This window comes from Zalophus californianus, chromosome 16 (genome assembly GCF_009762305.2).
Source record: "Zalophus californianus isolate mZalCal1 chromosome 16, mZalCal1.pri.v2, whole genome shotgun sequence".
NCBI lineage: Eukaryota > Metazoa > Chordata > Mammalia > Carnivora > Otariidae > Zalophus > Zalophus californianus.
In genome coordinates this window covers 40,162,281-40,185,227 of record NC_045610.1, presented here as the reverse complement: position 1 = coordinate 40,185,227, position 22,947 = coordinate 40,162,281, and the positions used below count along the sequence as shown (strand labels likewise).

The 22,947-nt window shown below is 38.2% G+C and overlaps 2 protein-coding genes across 2 annotated transcripts; both read left to right on the top strand.

Moving 5' to 3' along the window:
• Positions 1-15,160: 15,160 nt before the first annotated feature.
• On the top strand, positions 15,161-15,628 carry LOC113908087 (keratin-associated protein 1-3-like). Its single transcript, XM_027568053.1, has one exon. The coding sequence runs from the start codon at positions 15,161-15,163 to the stop codon at positions 15,626-15,628; it is 468 nt and encodes a 155-aa protein (XP_027423854.1).
• Positions 15,629-17,844: 2,216 nt separating this feature from the next.
• On the top strand, positions 17,845-18,270 carry LOC113908089 (keratin-associated protein 9-3-like). The gene has a single exon (XM_027568055.1). It carries the CDS (start codon positions 17,845-17,847, stop codon positions 18,268-18,270), a length of 426 nt encoding a protein of 141 aa, XP_027423856.1.
• Positions 18,271-22,947: the final 4,677 nt, after the last annotated feature.

Sequence of the window (22,947 nt, the reverse complement as noted above, 5' to 3'; positions counted from 1 at the left end):
TCGTATCTTTTAATAATCACTCTCAACATGAACGGCCTAAATGCTCCCATAAAATGGCAGAGGGTTGCAGATTGGATAAAAAGACAGGACCCATCCAGATGCTGTCTACAAGAGACTCATTTTGAACCTAAAGATACATCCAGACTGAAAGTGAAGGGATGGAGATCCATCTTCCATGCCAGCAGACCTCAAAAGAAAGCTGGGGTAGCAATTCTTATATCAGACAAATTAGATTTTAAAGACTGTAGTTAGAGACACAGAAGGAGACTATAGCATTCTTAAAGGGTCTATCCAACAAGATCTAACAATTGTAAATATCTATGCCCCAACATGGGAGCAGCCATCTACATAAGCCAACTGTTAACCAAAATAAAGAGTCATATTGGTAACAATATGTTAACTGTAGGAGACCTCAATACTCCACTCTCAGCAACAGACAGATCATCTAAGCAGAAAATCAACAAAGAAACAAGAGCTTTGAATGACACACTGGACCAGATGGACCTCAGAGATATATACAAAATATTCCACCCTAAAACAACAGAATACTCAGTCTTCTCGAGCACACATGGAACTTTCTCCAGAATAGACCACATACTGGGTCACAAATCAGGTCTTAACTGATACCAAAAAATTGAGATTATTCCCTGAATATTCTCAGACCATAATGCTTTAAAACTGGAACTCAATCACAAGAAAAAATTTGGAAGAAACTCAAAAACTTGGAAGCTGAAGACCACTCTGCTCATGAATGTTTGGGTCAACCAGGAAATCAAAGAAGAACTTAAACAATTCATGGAAACCAATGAGAACAAAAACATATCGGTCCAAAACCTATGGGATACTGCAAAGGTGGTCCTAAGGGGGAAATACATAGCTATCCGTGCCTCACTCAAAAAAAAAAAAAAAAAAAAAATATATATATATATATATATAAATCCTGAATTCACCAACTAACTCTACACCTTAAAGAACTAGAGAAAAAGCAACAAATGATGCCTAAGCCATGCATTAGAAGAGAAATAATTAAGATTAGAGCAGAGATCAATGGATTAGAAACCAGAAACACAGTAGATCAGATCAACGAAACTAGAAGCTGGTTCTTTGAAAGAATTAATAAGATCGATAAACCACTGGCCAGACTTATCCAAAAGAAAAAAGAAAGGACCCAAATTAATAAAATTATGAATGAAAGGGGAGAGATCATGACTAACAACAAGGAAATAGAAACAATTTTTAGAAATTACTATCAACAGCTATATGCAAATAAACTGAGCAAGCTGGATGAAATGGATTCCTTCCTGGAAACCAATAAGCTGCCAAGACTGAAACAGGAAGAAATTGACAACCTGAATAGGCCAATAACCAGTACCGAGATTGAAGAAGTAAAAACCTCCCAAAAAACAAGAGTCCAGGGCCTGATGGATTCCCTGAGGAATCCTACCAAACATTCAAAGAAGAAATAATACCTATTCTCCTGAAGCTGTTTCAAAAAATAGAAACAGAAGGAAAGCTTCCAGACTCATTCTGTGAGGCCAGCATTACCTTAATCCCCAAACCAGGCAAAGACCCCATCAAAAAGGAGAATTTCAGACTGATATCCCTGAATATGGATTCCAAAATTCTCAAAAAATAAATCCTAGCTAATAGGATCCAACAATACATTAAAAGGATCATCCACCACGACCAAGTGGGATTTATCCCTGGGATGCAAGGGTGGTTCAACATTCGCAAATCAATCAGTGTGATAGAACACATTAAAAAGAGGAGAGAGAAGAACCATATGGTCCTCTCAATTGATGCAGAAAAAGCATTTGGCAAAATACAACATCCTTTCCTGATTAAAACTCTTCAGAGCATAGGGATGGAGGGAATATTCCTCAGGTTCATAAAATCCATCTATGAAAAACCCACAGCAAATATTATCTTCAATGGGGAAAAGCTGAGAGCCTTTCCCTTAAGATCAGGAACACGTCAAGGATGTCCACTCTTGCCATTATTGTTCAACATAGTACTAGAAGTCCTAGCAACAGCAATCAGACAACAGAAAGAAATAAAAGGTATTCGAATTGGCAAAGAAGTCAAACTCTCTCTCTTCGCAGATGACATGATACTTTATGTGGAAAACCCAAAAGACTCCACCCCCAAATTACTAGAACTCATAAAGCAATTCAGTAATGTTGCAGGATACAAAATCAATGCACAGAAATCAGTTGCGTTCTTATACACTAACAATGCAACTGTAGAAAGAGAAATTTGAGAAACGATTCCATTTACAATAGCACCAAAACCCATAAGATACCTTGGAATAAACCTAACCAAAAAGGTAAAGGATCTATACTCTAGGAACTACAGAACACTCATGAAAGAAATTGAAGAAGACACAAAAAGATGGGAAAACATTCCATGCTCATGGATCAGAAGAATAAACATTGTTAAAATGTCTGTGCTACCCAGAGCAATCTATACCTTCAATGCCATCCCAATCAAAATTCCAATGACATTTCTCAAAGTGCTGGAAGAAACAATCCTAAAATTTGTATGGAACCAGAAAAGACCCCGAATCGCCAAGGAAATGTTGAAAAAGAAAAACAAAGTTGGGGGCATCATGTTGCCCGATTTTAAGCTATATTACAAAGCAGTGATCACCAAGAGAGCATGGTACTGTCACAAAAACAGACATATAGACAAATGGAACAGAACAGAGAGCCCAGATATGGACCCTCAACTCTATGGTCAAATAATCTTCAACAAAGCAGGGAAAAAAAAGGAATGGAAAAAAAGTCTCTTTAATAAATGGTGCGGGGAAAATTGGACAGCCACATGCAGAAGAATGAAACTTGACCATTCTCTAATACCACACACAAAGATAAACTCAAAATGGATGAAAGACCTCAGTGTGAGACAGGAATCCATCAAAATCCTAGAAGGAGAACATAGGCAGTAACCTCTTTGACATAGGCCACAGCAACTTCTTTCAAGATACATCTCCAAAAGCTAGTGAAACAAAAGCAAAAATGAACATTTGGGACTTCATCAAGATAAAAAGCTTCTGCATAGCAAAGGAAACAGTCAACAAAACAAAGAGACAACTCACAGAATGGGAGAAGATATCTGCAAATGACACTACAGATAAAGGCCTGGTATCCAAGATCTATAAAGAATTTCTCAAACTCAACACCCAAAAAACAAATAATCAAGTGAAAAAATGGGCAGAAGACATGAACAGACACTTCTCTGAAGAAGACATACAAATGGCTAACAGACACATGAAAAAATGTTCATCATCATTAGTTATCAGGGAAATTCAAATCAAAACCACATTGAGATACCACCTTACACCAGTTAGAATAGCAAAAATGGACAAGGCAAGAAACAACAAATGTTGGAGAGGCTGTGGAGAAAGAGGAACCCTCTTACACTGTTGGTGGGAATGCAAGTTGGTATAGCCATTTTGGAAAACAGTGTGGAGGTTCCTGAAAAATTAAAAATAGAGCTACCCTATGACTCAGGAATTGCACTCCTGGGTATTTACCCCAAAGACACAGATGTAGTGAAAAGAAGGGCCATATGCACCCCAATGTTCATAGCAGCAATGTCCGCAATCGACAAACTGTGTAAAGAGCCGAGATGCCCTTCAACAGATGAATGGATAAAGAAGATGTGGTCCATATATACAATGGAGTATCACTCAGCCATCAGAAAGGATGAATACCCAACTTTTACCTCAACATGGATGGGACTGGAGGAGATGATGCTAAGTCAAATAAGTCAAGCAGAGAAAGTCAATTATCACATGGTTTCACTTATATGTGGAACATAAGGAATAGCATGGAGGACATTAGGAGAAGGAAGGGAAAATGAAGGGGGGGAAATCGGAGGAAGAGACGAACGATGAGAGACTATGGACTCTGAGAAACAAACTGAGGGTTTTAGACGGACGGGGGTGGGGGGATGGGTTAGCCCAGTGATGGGTATTAAGAAGGGCACGTACTGCATGAAGCATTGGGTGTTATACAAAAACAATGAATCGTGGATCACCACATCAAAAACTAATGATGTATTGTATGGTGACTAACATAACATAATCAAAAACTTTTTAAAATAAAAAATGAATTTTTTAATAAATAAATAACCTTTTAAAAAAAGAACTGGAGGGAGCTGAAGATAATTCTTTTTTATTAAAAGTTTTACTTTGGTGAAAAACAAACTGAGGGTTCTAGAGGGGAGGGGGGTAGGGGGATGGGTTAGCCTGGTGATGGGCATTGAGGAGGGCACGTTCTGCATGGAGCACTGGGTGTTATGAACAAACAATGAATCATGGAACACTGCACCAAAAACTAATGATGTAATATATGGTGATTAACATAACAATAAAAAATTAAAAAAAAAAAGAGGATATCTGAAGAATAATAAAATATAACACTTAAAAAAAAAAAAAAAGTTTTACTTTGGTTAAGATTATAGTGCTTTATGAACAGCCAGCAAGCCAAGACAAAGTTTACCGATCAAGGAGAACGGGAGAACTCCACTGCTAGGGGAATACTGCACATAGAATTCATGGCTTTTTTTACCATGATTCATTCGTTTTTCAGTTAATTTTTTTAACTTTTTTTTATTGAATTTTTCTTTTTCCCCTTTTCAACCAACATCATATCAATCCCTTTGTTAAAAAAATATTTTCTATTTTTCATTTTTAGAGTCATATTTTATCCCTTCATAGTAGTTACCCTTATTTTTGGCATATATATATAGGTTGTTCTCTCTTTAAAATTCTGAGATACAGTTTCTTCTAACAGATCAAAATATACCCTAAATCACTAGTGTATGGTTTTGTTCTAGTCTACTGCCTGATCACATTCTCTCCTTTTCTTTTCTCTTTTTTTTTAAATCTTCTTCTTTCTTTTTTCAAACAACTTATCAATTCCTTTTATAAAATCTTTTATAATTTTCATCTTTACAATCATCTTCCATCCCTTCATTGCATCAACCCTTATTTTGTACATATATGTCTTTCTTCCTTTAAAATTTTAGGAGGCACTTTTTTCTAACAGACCAAAATACGCCCAAAATCTAGTGTGGCACTGATCTATGCACTAGTTTGATCATATTTGATCATATTCTGCTTTTTTTGTATTGTTCTGTTTTTGTTTTTATATTTTTTTCTTTTTTTTTTCTCTTTTTTCTTTCTTTCCCTCTCTTTTCCCCTGGTTTCAGGTCTTTTCTGATTTGTATACAGTATATTTGCTGGGGACGTTGTTAATCTGTTAGCATTTTGTTCTCTCATTCATCTATTCTCCTCTGGACAAAATGACAAGACGAAAAAAATCACCTCAGCAAAAAGAACAAGAGGTAGTACCGTCTGCCAGGGACCTACTCCATACGGACATTAGTACGATGTTGGACCTAGAGTTCAGAATCATGACTTTAAAGATACTAGATGGGCTTGAAAAAAGCGTGAAAGGTATTGGAGAAACCCTTTCTGGAGAAATAAAAGAACTAAAATCTAACGAAGTCGAAATCAAAAAGGCTATTGATGAGGTGCAATCAAAAATGGGGGCACTAACTGCTAGGATACATGAGGCAGAAGAGAGAATCAATGATATAGAAGACCAAATGATGGAAAATAAAGAGGCTGAGAAAAAGAGAGATAAACAACTACTGGATCACGAGGGCAGAATTCGAGAGATAAGTGATACGATAAGACGAAACAACATTAGAATAATTGGGATCCCAGAAGAAGAAGAAAGAGAGAGAGGGGCAGAAGGTATATTGGAGCAAATAATAGCAGAGAACTTCCCTAATGTGAGGAAGGAAACAAGCATCAAACTCTAGGAGGCACAGAGAACCCCTCTCAAAATCAATAATAATAGGTCAACACCCCGAAATCTAATAGTAAAACTTACGAGTCTCAGAGACAAAAAGAAAATCCTGAAAGCAGCTCGGGAGAAGAGATGTGTAACCTACAATGGTAGAAATATTAGATTGGCAACAGACCTATCCACAGAGACCTCGCAGGCCAGAAAGGACTGGTAAGATATCTTCAGAGCACTAAACGAGAAAAATATGCAGCCAAGAATACTATATCCAGCTAGGCTGTCAGTGAAAATAGAAGGAGAGATAAAAAGCTTCCAGGACAAACAAAAACTAAAGGAATTTGCAAACACGAAACCAGCCCTCCAAGAAATATTGAAAGGGGTCCTCTAAGCAAGGAGAGAGCCTAAAAGCAGCATAGATCAGAAAGGAACACAGACAACATACAGTAACAGTCACCTTACAGGAAATACATTGACACTAAATTCATACCTTTCAATAGTTACCCTGAATGTAAATGGGCTCAATGCCCCAATCAAAAGACACAGGCTATCAGATTGAAATAAAAAACAAGACCCATGGATATGCTGTCTGCAAGAGACTCATTTTAGACCCAAAGACACCCCCAGATTGAAAGTGAGGGGGTGGAAAACCATTTACCATGCTAACGGACACCAAAAGAAAGCTGGGGTGGCAATCCTTATATCAGACAAATTAGATTTTAAAACAAAGACTGTAGTAAGAGATGAGGAAGGACACTATATCCTACTTAAAGGGTCTATCCAACAAGAAGATCTAACAATTGTAAATATCTATGCCCCTATATGGGAGCAGCCAATTATATAAGGCAATTAATAACAAAAGCGAAGAAACACATTAACAACAATACAATAATAGTGGGGAACTTTAGCACCCCCCTGACTGAAATGGACAGATCATCTAAGCAAAAGATCAACAGGGAAATAAAGACTTTAAATGACACACTGGACCAAATGGACTTCACAGATATATTCAGAACATTCCATCCCAAAGCAAAGGAATACACATTCTTCTCTAGTGCCCATGGAACATTCTCCAGAATTGATCACATCCTAGGTCACAAATCAAGTCTCAACCGGTACCAAAAGATTGGGATTATTCCCTGCATATTTTCAGACCACAATGCTTTGAAACTAGAACTCAATCACAAGAGGAAAGTCAGAAAGAACTCCAATACATGGAGGCTAAAGAGCATCCTACTAAAGAATGAATGGGTCAACCAGGAAATTAAAGAAGAATTAAAAAAATTCATGGAAACCAATGAAAATGAAAACACAACTGTTCAAAATCTTTGGGATACAGCAAAGGCAGTCCTGAGAGGAAAGTATATAGCAATACAAGCCTTTCTCAAGAAAGAAGAAAGGTCTCAAATACACAACCTAACCCTACACCTAAAGGAGCTGGAGAAAGAACAGCAAATAAAGCCTAAACCCAGCAGGAGAAGAGAAATAATAAAGATCAGAGCAGATATCAATGAACTAGAAACCAAAAGAACAGTAGAACAGATCAACGAAACTAGGAGCTGGTTCTTTGAAAGAATGAACAAGATTGATAAACCCCTGGCCAGACTGATCAAAAAGAAAAGAGAAATGACCCAAATCAACAAAATCATGAATGAAAGAGGAGAGATCACAACCAACACCAAAGAAATACAAACAATTATAAGAACATATTATGAGCCACTCTATGCCAGCAAATTAGATAACCTGGCAGAAATGAGTACATTCCTAGAGATGTATCAACTACCAAAATTGAACCAGGAAGAAATAGAAAACCTGAACAGACCTATTGCCACTAAGGAAATTGAAGCAGTCATCAAAAATCTCCCAACAAACAAAAGCCAAGGGCCAGATGGCTTCCCAGGGGAATTCTATCAGACATTTAAAGAAGAATTAATACCTATTCTCGTGAAACTGTTCCAAAAACTAGAAATGGAAGGAAAACTTCCAAACTCATTTTATGAGGCCAGCATTACCTTGATCCCAAAACCAGACAAAGACCCCATCAAAAAGGAGAATTACAGACCAATATCCTTGATGAACATGGATGCAAAAATTCTCACCAAAATATTAGCCAATAGGATCCAACAGTACATTAAAAGGATTATTCACCACGACCAAGCGGGATTTATCCCTGGGCTGCAAGGATGGTTCAACATCCGCAAATCAATCAACATGATACAATACATTAACAAAAGAAAGAACAAGAATCATATGATCCTCTCAATAGATGCAGAAAAAGCATTTGACAAAGTACAGCATCCTTTCTTGATCAAAACTCTTCAGAGTAGAGGGATAGAGGGTACATACCTCAATATCATAAAAGCCATCTATGAAAAACCTACAGCGAATATCATTCTCAATGGGGAAAAGCGGAAAGCTTTTCCCCTAAGGTCAGGAACGCAGCAGGGATGTCCACTCACACCACTGCTATTCAACATAGTATTAGAAGTCCTAGCCACAGCAATCAGACAACAAAAAGAAATCAAAGGCATCCAGATCGGCAGAGGAAGTCAAACTCTCACTCTTTGCAGATGATATGATACTGTATGTGGAAAACCCAAAAGACTCCACCCCAAAACTGCTAGAACTCATACAGGAATTCAGTAAGGTGGCAGGATATAAAATCAATGCACAGAAATCAGTGGCATTCCTATACACCAACAACAAGACAGAAGAGAGACAAATCAAGAATTTGATCCCATTTACAATTGCACCCAAAACCATAAGATACCTAGGAATAAATTTAACCAAAGAGGCAGAGGATCTGTACTCAGAAAACTATAAAATACTCATGAAAGAAATTGAAGAAGACACAAAGAAATGGAAAAACATTCCATGCTCATGGATTGGGAGGAACCAACATTGTGAAGATGTCAATGCAACCTAGAGCAATCTACACATTCAATGCCATCCCCATCAAAATACCATACACTTTTTTCAAAGAAATGGAACAAATAATCCTAAAATTTGTATGGAACCAGAAGAGACCCCGAATAGCCAGAGGAATGTTGAAAAAGAAAAGCAAACCTGGCGGCATCACAATTCTGGACTTCCAGCTCTATTACAAAGCTGTCATCATCAAGACAGTATGGTACTGGCTCAAAAACAGACATACAGATCAATGGAACAGAATCGAGAGCCCAGAAATGGACCCTCAACTCTATGGTCAACTCATCTTTGACAGAGCAGGAAAGAATGTCCAATGGAAAAAAGACAGTCTCTTCAACAAATGGCGTTGGGAAAATTGGACAGCCCCATGCAGAAGAATGAAACTGGACCATTTCCTTACACCACACACAAAAATAGACTCCAAATGGTTGAAAGACCTAAACGTGAGACAGGAGTCCATCAACATCCTAAAGGAGAACACAGGTAGCAACCTCTTCGACCTCAGCCACAGCAACTTCTTCCTAGAAACATCGCCAAAGGCGAGGGAAACAAGGGCAAACATGAACTATTTGGATTTCATCAAGATAAAAAGCTTTTGTACAGCAAAAGAAACAGTCCACAAAACCAAAAGACAACCGACAGAATGGGAGAAGATATTTGCAAATGACATATCAGATAAATGGCTAGTATCCAAAATCTATAAAGAACTTATCAAACTCAACACCCAAAGAACAAATAATCCAATCAAGAAATGGGCAGAAGACGTGAACAGACATTTTTCCAAAGAAGACATCCAAATGGCCAACAGACACATGAAAAAGTGCTCAACATCGCTCGGCATCAGGGAAATCCAAATCAAAACCTCAATCAGATACCACCTCACACCCGTCAGAATGGCTAAAATTAACAAGTCAGGAAATAACAGATGTTGGCGGGGATGTGGAGAAAGGGGAACCCTCCTACACTCTTGGTGGGAATGCAAGCTGGGGCAACTCCTCTGGAAAACAGTATGGAGGTTCCTCAAACAGTTGAAAATAGAGCTACCCTACGATCCAGCAATTGCACTACTGGGTATTTACCAGAAAGATACAAATGTAGGGATCCGAAGGGGTACGTGCACCCCAATGTTTATAGCAGCAATGTCCACATTAGCCAAACTGTGGAAAGAGCCAAGATGTCCATCGACAGATGAATGGATAAAGAAGAAGTGGTATATATACACAATGGAATATTATGCAGCCATCCAAAGGAATGAGATCTTGCCATTTGCAATGACGTGGATGGAACTGGAGGGTGTTATGCTGAGTGAAAAAAGTCAATCAGAGAAAGACATGTATCATATGACCTCACTGATATGAGGAATTCTTAATCTCAGGAAACAAACTGAGTGTCGCTGGAGTGGTGGGGGGTGGGAGGGATGGGGTGGCTGGGTGATAGACATTGGGGAGGGTATGTGCTATGGTGAGCGCTGTGAATTGTGCAAGACTGTTGAATCACAGATCTGTACTTCTGAAACATATAATGCAACATATGTTAAGAAAAAAGAAAAAGAAGATAGCAGGAGGAGAAGAATGAAGGGGAGTAAGTCAGAGGGGGAGACGAACCATGAGAGATGATGGACTCTAAAAAACAAACTGAGGGTTCTAGAGGGGAGGAGGGTAGGGGGATGGGTTAGCCTGGTGATGGGTATTAAAGAGGGCACATTCTGCATGGAGCCCTGGGTGTTATGCACAAAAAATGAATCATGGAACACTACATCAAAAACTAATGATGTAATATATGGTGATTAACATAACAATAAAAATTTTTTTAAAAGATTATAATGCTTTAATAGAAAAAGATTATAGTGCTTTATTCATTAAAGAGTTAATGAAAATCATGAAATTATAAAGCATGAATAAAGGATAACATGTAAGCAAAGAATCAGTTTCCCCAACACTTCTAGAGACCTGATCCAACCCAGAAGACACCCTTGCACAACAGAACAAAAATGGAAACATGTTTTGTCCTCTTGTTCCTTTAATTTTAACTACTGAACACTTTCAGGTATCACTACCTAAGAGCTCCTACTGAGAAAAAAATTAGAAAATAAAATGACAAGTGACTTGGGTAAAATGCAAAATTGGCTCTTTATCATTTCAATACACTGTCAATCATTCATTCCCTTCTTGATTCAACAAGCATTTACTGAGTGCCTACATTCAAGATTGTGCAGAAGGCACTGCGTAGAATACCAAAATGAATCAGACATGGCAGATCATACCCTTAAGGAATGAATGATCTGGTAGAGCAATTACATAATTTTAGCCCTGGAGTGTCCGAGAGATCATCTCATTTTACAGACGAATAAAACAGTGTTCAGGGAAATCAAGCGACTTTTCTGAGGTCACAGAATCACTTAATGGTAGAACTGGTTTGAGAAACCTGTTTAGTTTAATTAGCTTAATTTAATTCTCATAATCACCTAAAGCTGGACTCCTTTAAAGTCCCTTTTAGCTTAAAATTCTGATTTTTTTTTTAATTCAAAAGCACAAACTAAAAACAATTGAGGATTTTATCAATAGGGGGATGTGAACAGAGTATGATATGATCATATTCTGGAATACTGCATAGTTTTTAAAAGAATGACTAATACATATGGGATAGGCCAAAAATTAGATAACCTAGATAAAATGGATAAATTCCTAGAATCACATAACCTATCAAAACTGAATCAGGAAGAAATAGAAAATCTGAACAGATTTATAATTAGCAAGATTAAATCAGTAATAATAATAAAAAAAAAAACCTCCCAACAAATACAATCCCCAATACCAGAAGCTTCACTGGTAAATCCCACATTTAAAGAAAAGTTAAAATCAATCGTCCTCTAATTCTTCCAACAAATTAATGAGGAGGGAACACTTTCAAACTCACTTTATGAGGCTAGCATTATCCTGATACCAAAGCCAAAGACACTACAGAAGAGAAAACTAGAGACCAATATCCCTGATGAATACTGATGCAATATTCAACAAAATACTATCAAACAGAATTCAACAGTATATTAAAAAGGTTACACACCACGACCTAATGGGATATTATCCTAGAATGCAAGGATGGTTCAACAGAAAAAAAATCAGTGTAATATATCACATAACAGAATAAAGGGGCAAAACACATGGTTATCTCAATAGATGGAGAAAAGAATTTGATGAAATTCAACACTCTTTCATAATAAAAAAAACAGAAAACAAAACACTCAACAAACTAGGAATAGAAGGAAACTATGTCAGCCTAATAAAAGCCAAATATGAAAGCCCAAACTAACATCATACTCAGTGGTAAAAGACTGAAAGCTTTTCCCCTAAGATTAGGAAAAAGAGAAGGGTGCCCACTTTTATTTATTCTCTTTATCATAGTACTAGAAGTCCCAGGTAGAGCAATTAGGCAAGAAAAAGAAGTAAACAGCATCCAAATAAGAAAGAAAAAAGTAAAATTGTCCCTACTTGCAGATGACATGATATGATATATAGAAAATCCTAAGGGCTCCACAAAAAAAAAAAAGAATAAGAAAATGTTTAAACTAAACAAATTCAGTAGAGTTGTAGGATACAAAAATCAATATACAAATCAGCTGCATTTCTATATACTAACAACAATCTATCAGAAAGAGAAATTAAGGGGTGCTGGGTGGCTCAGTTAGTTAATTGCCAGACTCTTGATTTCAGCTCAGGTCGTGATTTCAGGGTCATGAGATCGAGCCCCACATCAGAGTCTGCACTGGGCATGGAGCCTGCTTAAGATTCTCTCTCTCTCCCTCTCCCTCTGCCCCTCCCCGCTGCTCTCTCTCTTAAAAAATAATAAATAAAATAAATTTTAAAAAGAGAAAAATACTTAGTAATAAATTTAACCAAGGAGATGAAAGATCTGTGTACTGAAAACTAGAAGACATTGATGAAAGAAATTAAAGAAGACACAAATAAATGGAAAAGTATTCCATGCTCATGAATCAGGAGTATCAGTACTGTTAAAATGCCCATACTACTCAAAGCAATTTACAGATTCAATGCAATCTGTATCAAAATTTCAATGGTATTTTTCACAGAAATAGAAAAAAGAAACATCCAAAAACCTGTATGGAACCACAAAAGACTCTGAATAGCCAAATCAATCTTGAGAAAGAGGAACAAAGCTGGAGGCATCATACTTCCTGACTTCAAACTATATTACAAAGCTACAGTATTCAAAACAGCATGGTACTGGCATAAAGGCAGTCATATAGACAAATGAAATAGGAGAAAGAGCCCAGAAAGAAACCTTTATATGTACAGTCAAATAATTTTCAACAAGAGTGTCAAAACCATTCAATGGGGAAGCACAGTCTTTTCAACAAATGGTGCTAGGAAAAGCGGATATCCACAAGCAAAAGAATGAAGGTGGACCCTTACATTACACCATACACAAAAATTAATTGAAGATGGATAAAAACCCTAAAGTTAGGAGCTAAAACTGTAAAACTCTTAGAAGAAAACACAGGGGGAAATGTTCATGACATTGGATTTGGCAGTGATTTCTTGGATATGACACCAAAAGCATACACAACAAAAGTAGAAAACACATAAATTGAACTATATCAAAATTAATTTTGCGAAGGACCAACGAACAAAATGAAAATTCAATCTACAGAAAGGGAGAAAGATTTGCAAATCATATATCTGATAAGAAGCTAATATCTAGAATATATGAAGAACTCCTACAACGCAACAATTAAAAATTGGGCAAAGGACATGAATGGACATTTCTCCAAAGAAGATAAATAAACAGCCAACAAGCATATTAAAAAATGTTTCATATCATCAGTCATTACAAAAATGCAAATCAAAACCACAATGACATACAACCTCATACCCACTAGAATGTCTAATCTCAAAAAACCCAAAAAGTGCTGGCAAGGATGTGGAGAAATTGGAACACTTGTGTACTGTTGATGGAAATGAGCAGCCACTATGGGAAATAGTATGGCTGTTACCCAGAAAACTTAAAATCTGTAAATTGCTTTGAGTAGTATGGGCATTAATCACAATAGCCAAAAGGTTGGAAGCAGCCCAAGTGTCCATCAATGGATAAACAAATTGTGGTATATACAAACAAAGGAATATTATTCAGCCTTAAAAAGGAAGGAAATTCTCATACATTCTATAACATGGATGAATCTTGAGGACAGTATGCCAAGTGAAATAAGCCATTCATTAAAAAGACATACTGGATAATTTCACTTATATGTGGCACATAGGTTGGTCAAATTCATCTAAACAAAGAGTGAAAAAGTGGTTACCAAAGGCCTAGGGAGGAGAGAATGGAAAGGTTGTCCTTTAATGGACAAAGAGTTTCAGTTTTGGAGGTTAAAAAGAGTTCTCGAGATTGCACACCAATGTGAATGTACTTCACACTAGTGAACAGTGCACTTAAATGGTTAAGATGGTAAATTTCATATTATGTGTATTTTAGTATAATTAAAACTTTTTAAAAATACATATAGACCCCAACTTTTACTTAGATGATCTATCTATCTATCTATGCTGGTTTATGTCCGTAAAAGCAGGGAGAAACGTGTCAAAGAATATGCACCAAACTGTTAATATTTATTATTTCTGAAGTACTAGTTGTGGAGGGGATGGGTGTTTTGGGGAAGAGAGGAAAAAATACTAAATTTCTTTATATGTCTGTGTACTGTTTGACTTGTTAAAACACGTATTCATTACTAGCATATATTTTTAATTTAGTAGAGTCAGAAAACAAGCTACCAGCAAAAGTCATTAAGGGTTTCAACTGGGAATATGTACACTGATGGCTGAAGGCAAAAATACTGGTTAGAGCTCTTAGTATCCTATAACTTGCACAAACAGATTCTAGAAAGGCATAGTGCTTTGGATGTTGATTAATTTGGATAGCTCATGTTTTGATGACACTAATGTTAGTCATTCCAAGTCTTAACAAATTCTATTTATGAAGTCCTGATCCTTAATTTAGCGACTACTTAGGAAGAAAATGCTCAATTTAGATAAACTTGGCCTACAGGTTAACAAAGGTATGACAAAGCAAGCCAGGGTTGGCCCAACTCTAGTCTGTCATGTGATTTGCATAAAGAGGTGTTACTGATTGGATTCCATAATGATCCAGAGGGCAAAGAAGAAATATAATGAGACTTAACTGAATAATGACCAAAGTAGGCTGTTGAAATGCTATTAATAACTTTCTAAACAACTCAGGGATCGGCCAATCAGAGACTTACTTTGCAAATGGTATCAAGGAACAATACTGAATGTCAGGGAAATATGCAGCTCTAGGAAATATATAAAAGGCCAGATGTAGAAGGTGCAGCCAAAACTCAAAAACTTCTCTTAACAACCCAACTCTCAACCCAGCTCCTGACCATGGCCTGCTGCTCCACTAGCTTCTGTGGATTTCCCACCTGCTCCACCAGTGGGAACTGTGGCTCCAGCTGCTGCCAGCCCAGCGGTTGCCAGACCAGCTGCTGCCAGCCCAGCTGCCAGACCAGCTGCTGCCAGCCAACCTGCTGCCAGCCCAGCTGCCAGACCAGCTGCTGCCAGCCAACCTGCTGCCAGCCCAGCTGCGGTGGGACCAGCTGTGGCACTGGTGGTGGCCAGGAGGGTGGCTGCGGAGCTGTGAGCTGCCGAGTCAGGTGGTGCCGCCCTGACTGCCGCGTGGAGGACACCTGCCTGCCCCCTTGCTGTGTGGTGAGCTGCACGCCCCCAACCTGCTGCCAGCTGCACCATGCCCAGGCCCCCTGCTGCCGCCCATCCTACTGTGGACAGTCCTGCTGCCGCCCAGCCTGCTGCTGCTACTGCTGCCAGCCCACCTGTTGTGAGCCCACCTGCTGAAAGCCAGGCTGCTGATTAATTAAGAATGAAAGGGGAAACTAAACAATCCGCTCTGATCTCTGAAGAAGGGTTCAATTTTACTCCCATGCTAAGTATCATGATGTTTCTAAGCTACTCAGAAATAATGGGTCTTAGGACCCTCTTGGATGTGTTGAATTAGCACACTAAAAGCATGTATCAGAGTATCTAGATATCCTGCCTTGCTGGAAAAGGCACCAGCGTAGGGTATTTCTTCAATTCAGTGACATCTCTGGTCTCCTCCCTATCTCTTGATCCCCATGTATTTTCAGACCTGCTTTCTCCTTGAATATCCCTTTAATTTCAAATAAAATGTTTAAATGTGTAAAGCAAACTGAGTTATTTTCTTCCCTCTACCTCTAAGCTTGTCCATCTTTAGCTGGAATTCAAGAAGAGTGGATTTGCATTTTGATAATAATCCTAAAGCATAAAGTCTAAATCAGAAAGATTAAATACTAATTACATTATGCTTAAATCCATCAGTTAATAAAATGCTCCATGCATTAAATATCTTCATTGTTATTCAAATACTTAAAATGTTCTAACCTATTATGATTAGGTCTAAACCAGTAAAGTAACTTTTGGCTAAAATTTTCAGGTTGCTCAAATCTATGGGATTTCTAACCTACCTCTACCATTTTAATCTCCTTCCAGTTTATACACTAGATGTTCTCCTTCATGTGTGCCTAATATCTAAAGATTATATTACTTACTAAGTAAATTTTAAAACATCTACCAGATACTATCTTTTAGATACTATTTTCCAAAAGCATTTAGGTTTAATTCCTATGTCTTAGCCTATTATATTCTTCACACTCATCCCCAAATTGTTCTCCAAGTTTCAACTCCCAACGCTCATCTCCATTTACTTGAGTTCTTATAAAATATATATCTGGTCTAAATGAGGGTAGAACAAAGAGCCAGGGAGATACCCTGTGAGTTCTACCATCACCATTGGTCAGACACATGCATTAGAAATCTCAAACTATGTATGTTGCACTTTGCAACCCAATTTGAAAGATGTTCTCTTAGGAAGTTAACATAAATCTAGAACAAAAAAAAATACTTTTGCCATTTAATTTTTTAATTCCACATTAAGTATTTTAGTGCAATATATAAAATACAATAGAACAAAATATAGGACACTTTATGAAAAATATTTTTCAAGTTATTTACAAGCTCCCAGCACTTACCTCTATCATTTAATTGCTAGCAATGACAGATCAAACATAATTGACAATGCTAGATCAAATGCATTTCAAAGAATATAGTAGTAGATGGCAGTACATTCTTCAAAATGTCATAACTCCCAGATGCTTTTCCCTGAGACTTGGTTCAAATATTCCAGCAGTAGAGAAATATTTCATCACTTCCTACTCTCTTTTGACAATAACAAAGACTCCTCCATGAGAGGCACTACAGCTTGAAAGTTCTATTAAATCATTTACAAGCAGTACATGTGTCCATGAATCATGTCTTTTACTCCACCCATTCAAAATCAGATTTGGTAAGCATTTATTAAAGTTCTACCTGAAGCTAAGCACTCTGCAAAATACCTTTATATAAACTGTCACTTGTTCACAAGAAAAGATTTCTGACCTAGAATATGAATAATATTTACATATTTCAAACTGATTGAAATCAAAGGAACTATAATAGTAATTTGATTTGATGTTGGAGTAAATTAGTGGGAAGCTTTTAATTATGTATGACCAAAGGTACTCTTCAATTCAGGGGATGTTCCACAGGCCTAAATTCAACAGAATTCAGTCTGTACAGACAGAAGGAAAAACTAATAGTTAAACCTAAGAGCACAATTAGCCTTAGCCTTAGACATATGGACAGAGTGTCACGTGAAATAACCACCTCTACAAAATGAGGGTGTTGACGTGGACTAAAATGGAAGGACTCTTTGAACATGGAAAACCACAAATGTATTCCAAAGAGCAAAGGACCAATATGAGGAGTCCAAATGAAACTATAAAACAAAGTAATTTCTAAACTGCTGCTTATAATGGGTCATAAGTATTTCAATGTAAGCCAATCAGAGAACCAATGAGGAACAAATTTAAACAAAAACAAGGATGTTAAGAATTTTATAAGTAGAAGCTGGCTCAGATATATAAAAGGCGTGCCTGACATAGACTTTACCACCAAAACACCTACAAGCAACCCAACTCTCAACCCAGCGCCTGACCATGGCCTGCTGCTCCACTAGCTTCTGTGGATTTCCCACCTGCTCCACCAGTGGGAACTGTGGCTCCAGCTGCTGCCAGCCCAGCGGTTGCCAGACCAGCTGCTGCCAGCCCAGCTGCCAGACCAGCTGCTGCCAGCCAACCTGCTGCCAGCCCAGCTGCGGTGGGACCAGCTGTGGCACTGGTGGTGGCCAGGAGGGTGGCTGCGGAGCTGTGAGCTGCCGAGTCAGGTGGTGCCGCCCTGACTGCCGCGTGGAGGACACCTGCCTGCCCCCTTGCTGTGTGGTGAGCTGCACGCCCCCAACCTGCTGCCAGCTGCACCATGCCCAGGCCCCCTGCTGCCGCCCATCCTACTGTGGACAGTCCTGCTGCCGCCCAGCCTGCTGCTGCTACTGCTGCCAGCCCACCTGTTGTGAGCCCACCTGCTGAAAGCCAGGCTGCTGATTTCCAGTTGCCCAGGACACAAGATCTGAATAGCGTAATTCCTCAACCACCCCTGGACCACCACAAGTTCTTAGACTTCCATTTGCATTTTTGTTATGGGGGCTACCAAGTATATGAGTTTTATCTGATTTCATTCTGCAGTGAATACCCTGACTGTCCACTGCTGACACAGAAATGCTTGTGAACCCACCAGCTGACTATCAAAATGTTTTGGATATACTATTTCTGATTTTTCTGCAGGATTGAAAATTACTGATATACTGTGGAATTAATTCTTGAGAACTACCCACAAATCTAATTCTTCCCTGCTTTATAATTTATTTTTAGCTCTGTTTACCTAACATTTTTTTCTAACATCAAAGGCACCAGAGTATAGTCAAGTGACTCTCCTCAGTTGTCACCAGAGAGAATGGACTCTTCACTCAACATTCACTTTCTAAGGAGTAGGCTAGACTTTTTCAACTTTCAACAACTGATTCCATCCCTTTTTTTGCAGGGTGAGATCATAATGATCTTGTCTATTGGCTATTTCAATTACAGCTATGATACAGTGTTTTCTGTCATTTCTTAATAAATACTATAACTGGGCAAACAAACCATAGTCTGTGTTTCTACTTGTACCTAAAATGGATTAACTGTGATAATTTGTGAATGCCTACCTGAAAGAAATACATTTATTTCTTTTTAAAAGAAACTGAAATCATATATAGTGTATTCATTCACTTTTTTTTTCTTTTTTTTATTCATTCATTCATTCTATAAACATTTATTGACCACCACTTCTAAAGCAGGGACTATGGAGATCAGAAAGATTAAGACTTAACTCTTATCTTTGAGGACTTTGCTATCCAGGACTTTGCTATTCTAAACTGCTGCTTATAATGGGTCATAAGTATTTCAATGTAAGCCAATCAGAGAACCAATGAGGAACAAATTTAAACAAAAACAAGGATGTTAAGAATTTTATAAGTAGAAGCTGGCTCAGATATATAAAAGGCGTGCCTGACATAGACTTTACCACCAAAACACCTACAAGCAACCCAACTCTCAACCCAGCGCCTGACCATGGCCTGCTGCTCCACTAGCTTCTGTGGATTTCCCACCTGCTCCACCAGTGGGAACTGTGGCTCCAGCTGCTGCCAGATGGACAAGCTTAGAAAAAGTATATGTGTGAAAATAGCTACAAACAATTTAACAAGATAAACTGTATTCTCTTAATAGTTGGTAGAAAAAAATCTCCCTCTCCTTTAGGGAGATGCTTCTGTGGCCAATAGCCTTGATGGTCCAACTTATAATAGGTGCATCACATGTGACATGCATGTCAGCAAACATAAAAGCCTAAGAGAAGGATGTAAGATAATATAATTACACATGAGGCAGAGAGGAGGATTTTTTTTTTTTTACTCCAGAAAGGGAGTGAGAAGAAGAAAGAAGAAAGGAGAGACCCAGTCAGGAGGTCATGAATATTACTCTATGATTCAACCCCGTTAAGTTACAAACTCACACAATCCTTAGGGCAGGTCAACTTTCCTGCGAATACCAGTGAAAGAGCTGAGTTTCATGTCTGGGTTGATTCAAAGGGAGTTAGAGACAACCCAGGACCCAGACAGAGCAGGGGAAACTACAAGAAAGTAATGCCTCAGGAACACTCAGAAATTGTGGAGAGGCTCTGGATAGCCACTGCTGTGGAAAGTAATATCTTGGTTATGTAGACTGCAAAAAAGAAGATGGAAGGGCCAGAAACGGGATTTCAAAAAGGAAAAGATCACTTTGGGACCAGCAGGGGTTATGTCAGGAGCAGCATTTGGAAAGGCTTCAGAAGGGAAGCAATCTTTGGGGTCCTGAAGATCATTCTAAATGGCAGGAAAAGAGTGAAAAAGAGTTCAAGCTGCACACCATTAGAGTGGCTAAAATCCAAAGCAATGACAACACCAAATGCTGGTGAAATGCTGCTGGAACAACAAGAATTCTCTCTCACTGCTGGTAGGAATGCACAATGGCACAGCCACTTTGGAAGACTGTTGGGCTGTTTCTTATCAAGCTAAACACAGGCTTATCATACAATCCAGCAATTGTGCTCCTATGTATTTATCCAAATAAGCTGAAAACTATGTCCACACAAAACACAAAAACCTACACATGAATGTTTATAGCAGCTTAATTCATAATTGCCAAGAATTGGAAGCAACAAAGATGTCCTTCAATAGGTGAATGGAAAAACAAACTGTATTACATCTATGCAATGGAATACCATTCTGTGATAAAAAGAAATGATTTATCAAGCCACAAAAAGACATGGAAGAATATTAAATGCATATTACTAAATGAAATAAGCCAATCTAAAAAGGCTACATGCTATATCATTCCAACTATAGAACATTCTGAAAAAGACAAAACCATAGAAACATTAAAATGTTGCCAAAATGTTCTGCCGACTATGCCCCGCAGATGCCTGTAGTCCAGCATTAAAATAACAAGCTTATAGATTTAAAAAAAATAAAGTTATAGAAATAGACACAGGACTGGCCTGTGAAATCTAAACAGAAGTCAGTTATGGGCTTTTAAGAAACCTTCCTTTTATTGATAAAAGGGACATATACTGCTGGTGCTTCTCCTTCCTCTTCACCCAGACTATTCTTTTCACTTTAAACACAGATATGACTCCTGGAACTACAAAATCCCAAGAGAATGGAAGGGACACTGGTCCTGACATAGCTGAGCCTCTGCACCATTGCTAGCAGTTGCCTACCTGTGAGAAAAGTCCTTTGATCAAGCCAATATCTGTTGGTTTTTCCAAAACTGGAAACCTAGAACATTTCTAACCAATACACTATGCAATAGACTGCAGTAAGCTCTCAAAATGGAAACTTCCTATATATGACACCTATGAGGACTTGAGATGCATAAAACAGTTAAGTGATAGGAAAAGCACATCAATCACAAATTCTAAAGGAAAAGAGAGAATTTTTAATTGAGGTTCATTGACCATAATATGGGCATATGGATAACAAAAGGGAGAGAAGAAAATCAGGTGGGGGGATTAAGGTAATAAATGATGGAGAAAAGAATGAAAAGGAAAAGCACAAAATAGAGAAAAGACAGAAGAAACAATGAAAAAGACTAGGGACAAGAGGCAGAAAAGGGGGGAAATGATAGGGAAGACAGGCATGAAGGAGAGAGTGGAGAACCACTGTGACCTATGGGCTAATTACACTTTCTGCACACTTTATTTCATTTAACATTTACATCAATCCTTAAAATAGATATTGTTATCCTGGCTTGTAGGTGAGGAAAGTAAGTCTAAATGAAGCTAAGTAGCTTGCTTAAATCACATATTCTTGTAAGTAAGTAAACAAACAAACCACTAAAATCTGAACCCAAATCTGTCTGACTCCAAAACTCACAGAGAATGAAATTAAGTAACTAGACTTGAAGGAGGTGTAAGGAGGTTCAGAAGATTTAAAAATGGCTATTTGGAAGCTGTGGAAGTCAGAATAAGTTCCTCTTTGTGTCAGTTAAGTTACTGTCTCTCAGTCTACCTGGATAGTCCAGGATAATCTCTTTATTTTAGAGTCAACTTATTAGTAACCTTAATTACAAGAGCAAAGTCCCTTTTGTCCTGTAACATATTGATGGGTATGACACCAGGGCTCAGAGGTCATAGGACCCCAAATTCTGCCTACTCAGGGGATTACCAGACACTATGTTGACACTAATTCCTGAAGACCCAAAATGTCACTCCAGTCCATCAGTGAAAGTGGTGGCTGATGGTGGCCAGATGATAGTTGGAGTCTTACCACTCATTTTAATCACAGTGGACCCAGTAGGTCCAGAGATCAATTCCTCAATTTGTGAATCTATAACTGGGATAATCTTCTTGACAATTGGCAGAATCCCCACATTTAGCACTCTGGCTTGAGGAATAAAGCTCAAATGGTAGGAAGAACCAAGTAGAAGCCACTGGACGTTCCCCTCCTTACAAGGGTAGTAAATCAAAAATGATACCAGATCCCTGGAGGAACTGTGAAGATGAGTGCCATTTTCAGAGACTTGAATAAAGCCCAGTGGTGATACCTAGCATCTCCCCACTTACTGTCTTGTTTGTCCTATGGAAAAAGCAGACAAATCAGAATATAAGAGTAATTATCTACTTTATTTTAAACTAATTTAGGTAATGGTCCCAATTGGAGCTGATGTTCCAGATGGAGTGTCTTTCATGGAACAAATCAACATAGCCCCTGGCAACTGGAAGTATGCAGTTTTTGACATGAAGATGTCTTTTTCTCCATATCAGTTTGCTAGGACAATCAGAAGTAGTTTGCTTTTAACTGGTATGACTAACAGTAACCTTACAAATATTGCCTCAGGGCTGTGTCAACTCTCCTGCTTTCTGTCATAATATACTCAGCAGAGATCTTAACCATCTTGACATTCCACACATCATATCAGTCCACTATAGTGATGACATCGTGCTAATTGTTTCTGAGGAGCAGGAAGTAGCAAGTACTTTAGATGTCTTAGTAAACACATGTGAAACTCCCGGGTTGGAAATAAACCCCACAAAAATTAAGGAGGTCACCACCTCAGTGAAACTTCTTGGAGTCAAATTGTCTAGAACATGTTGAGATCTCCTTTCTAAAGTGAAAGAAAACCTGTTGTCCC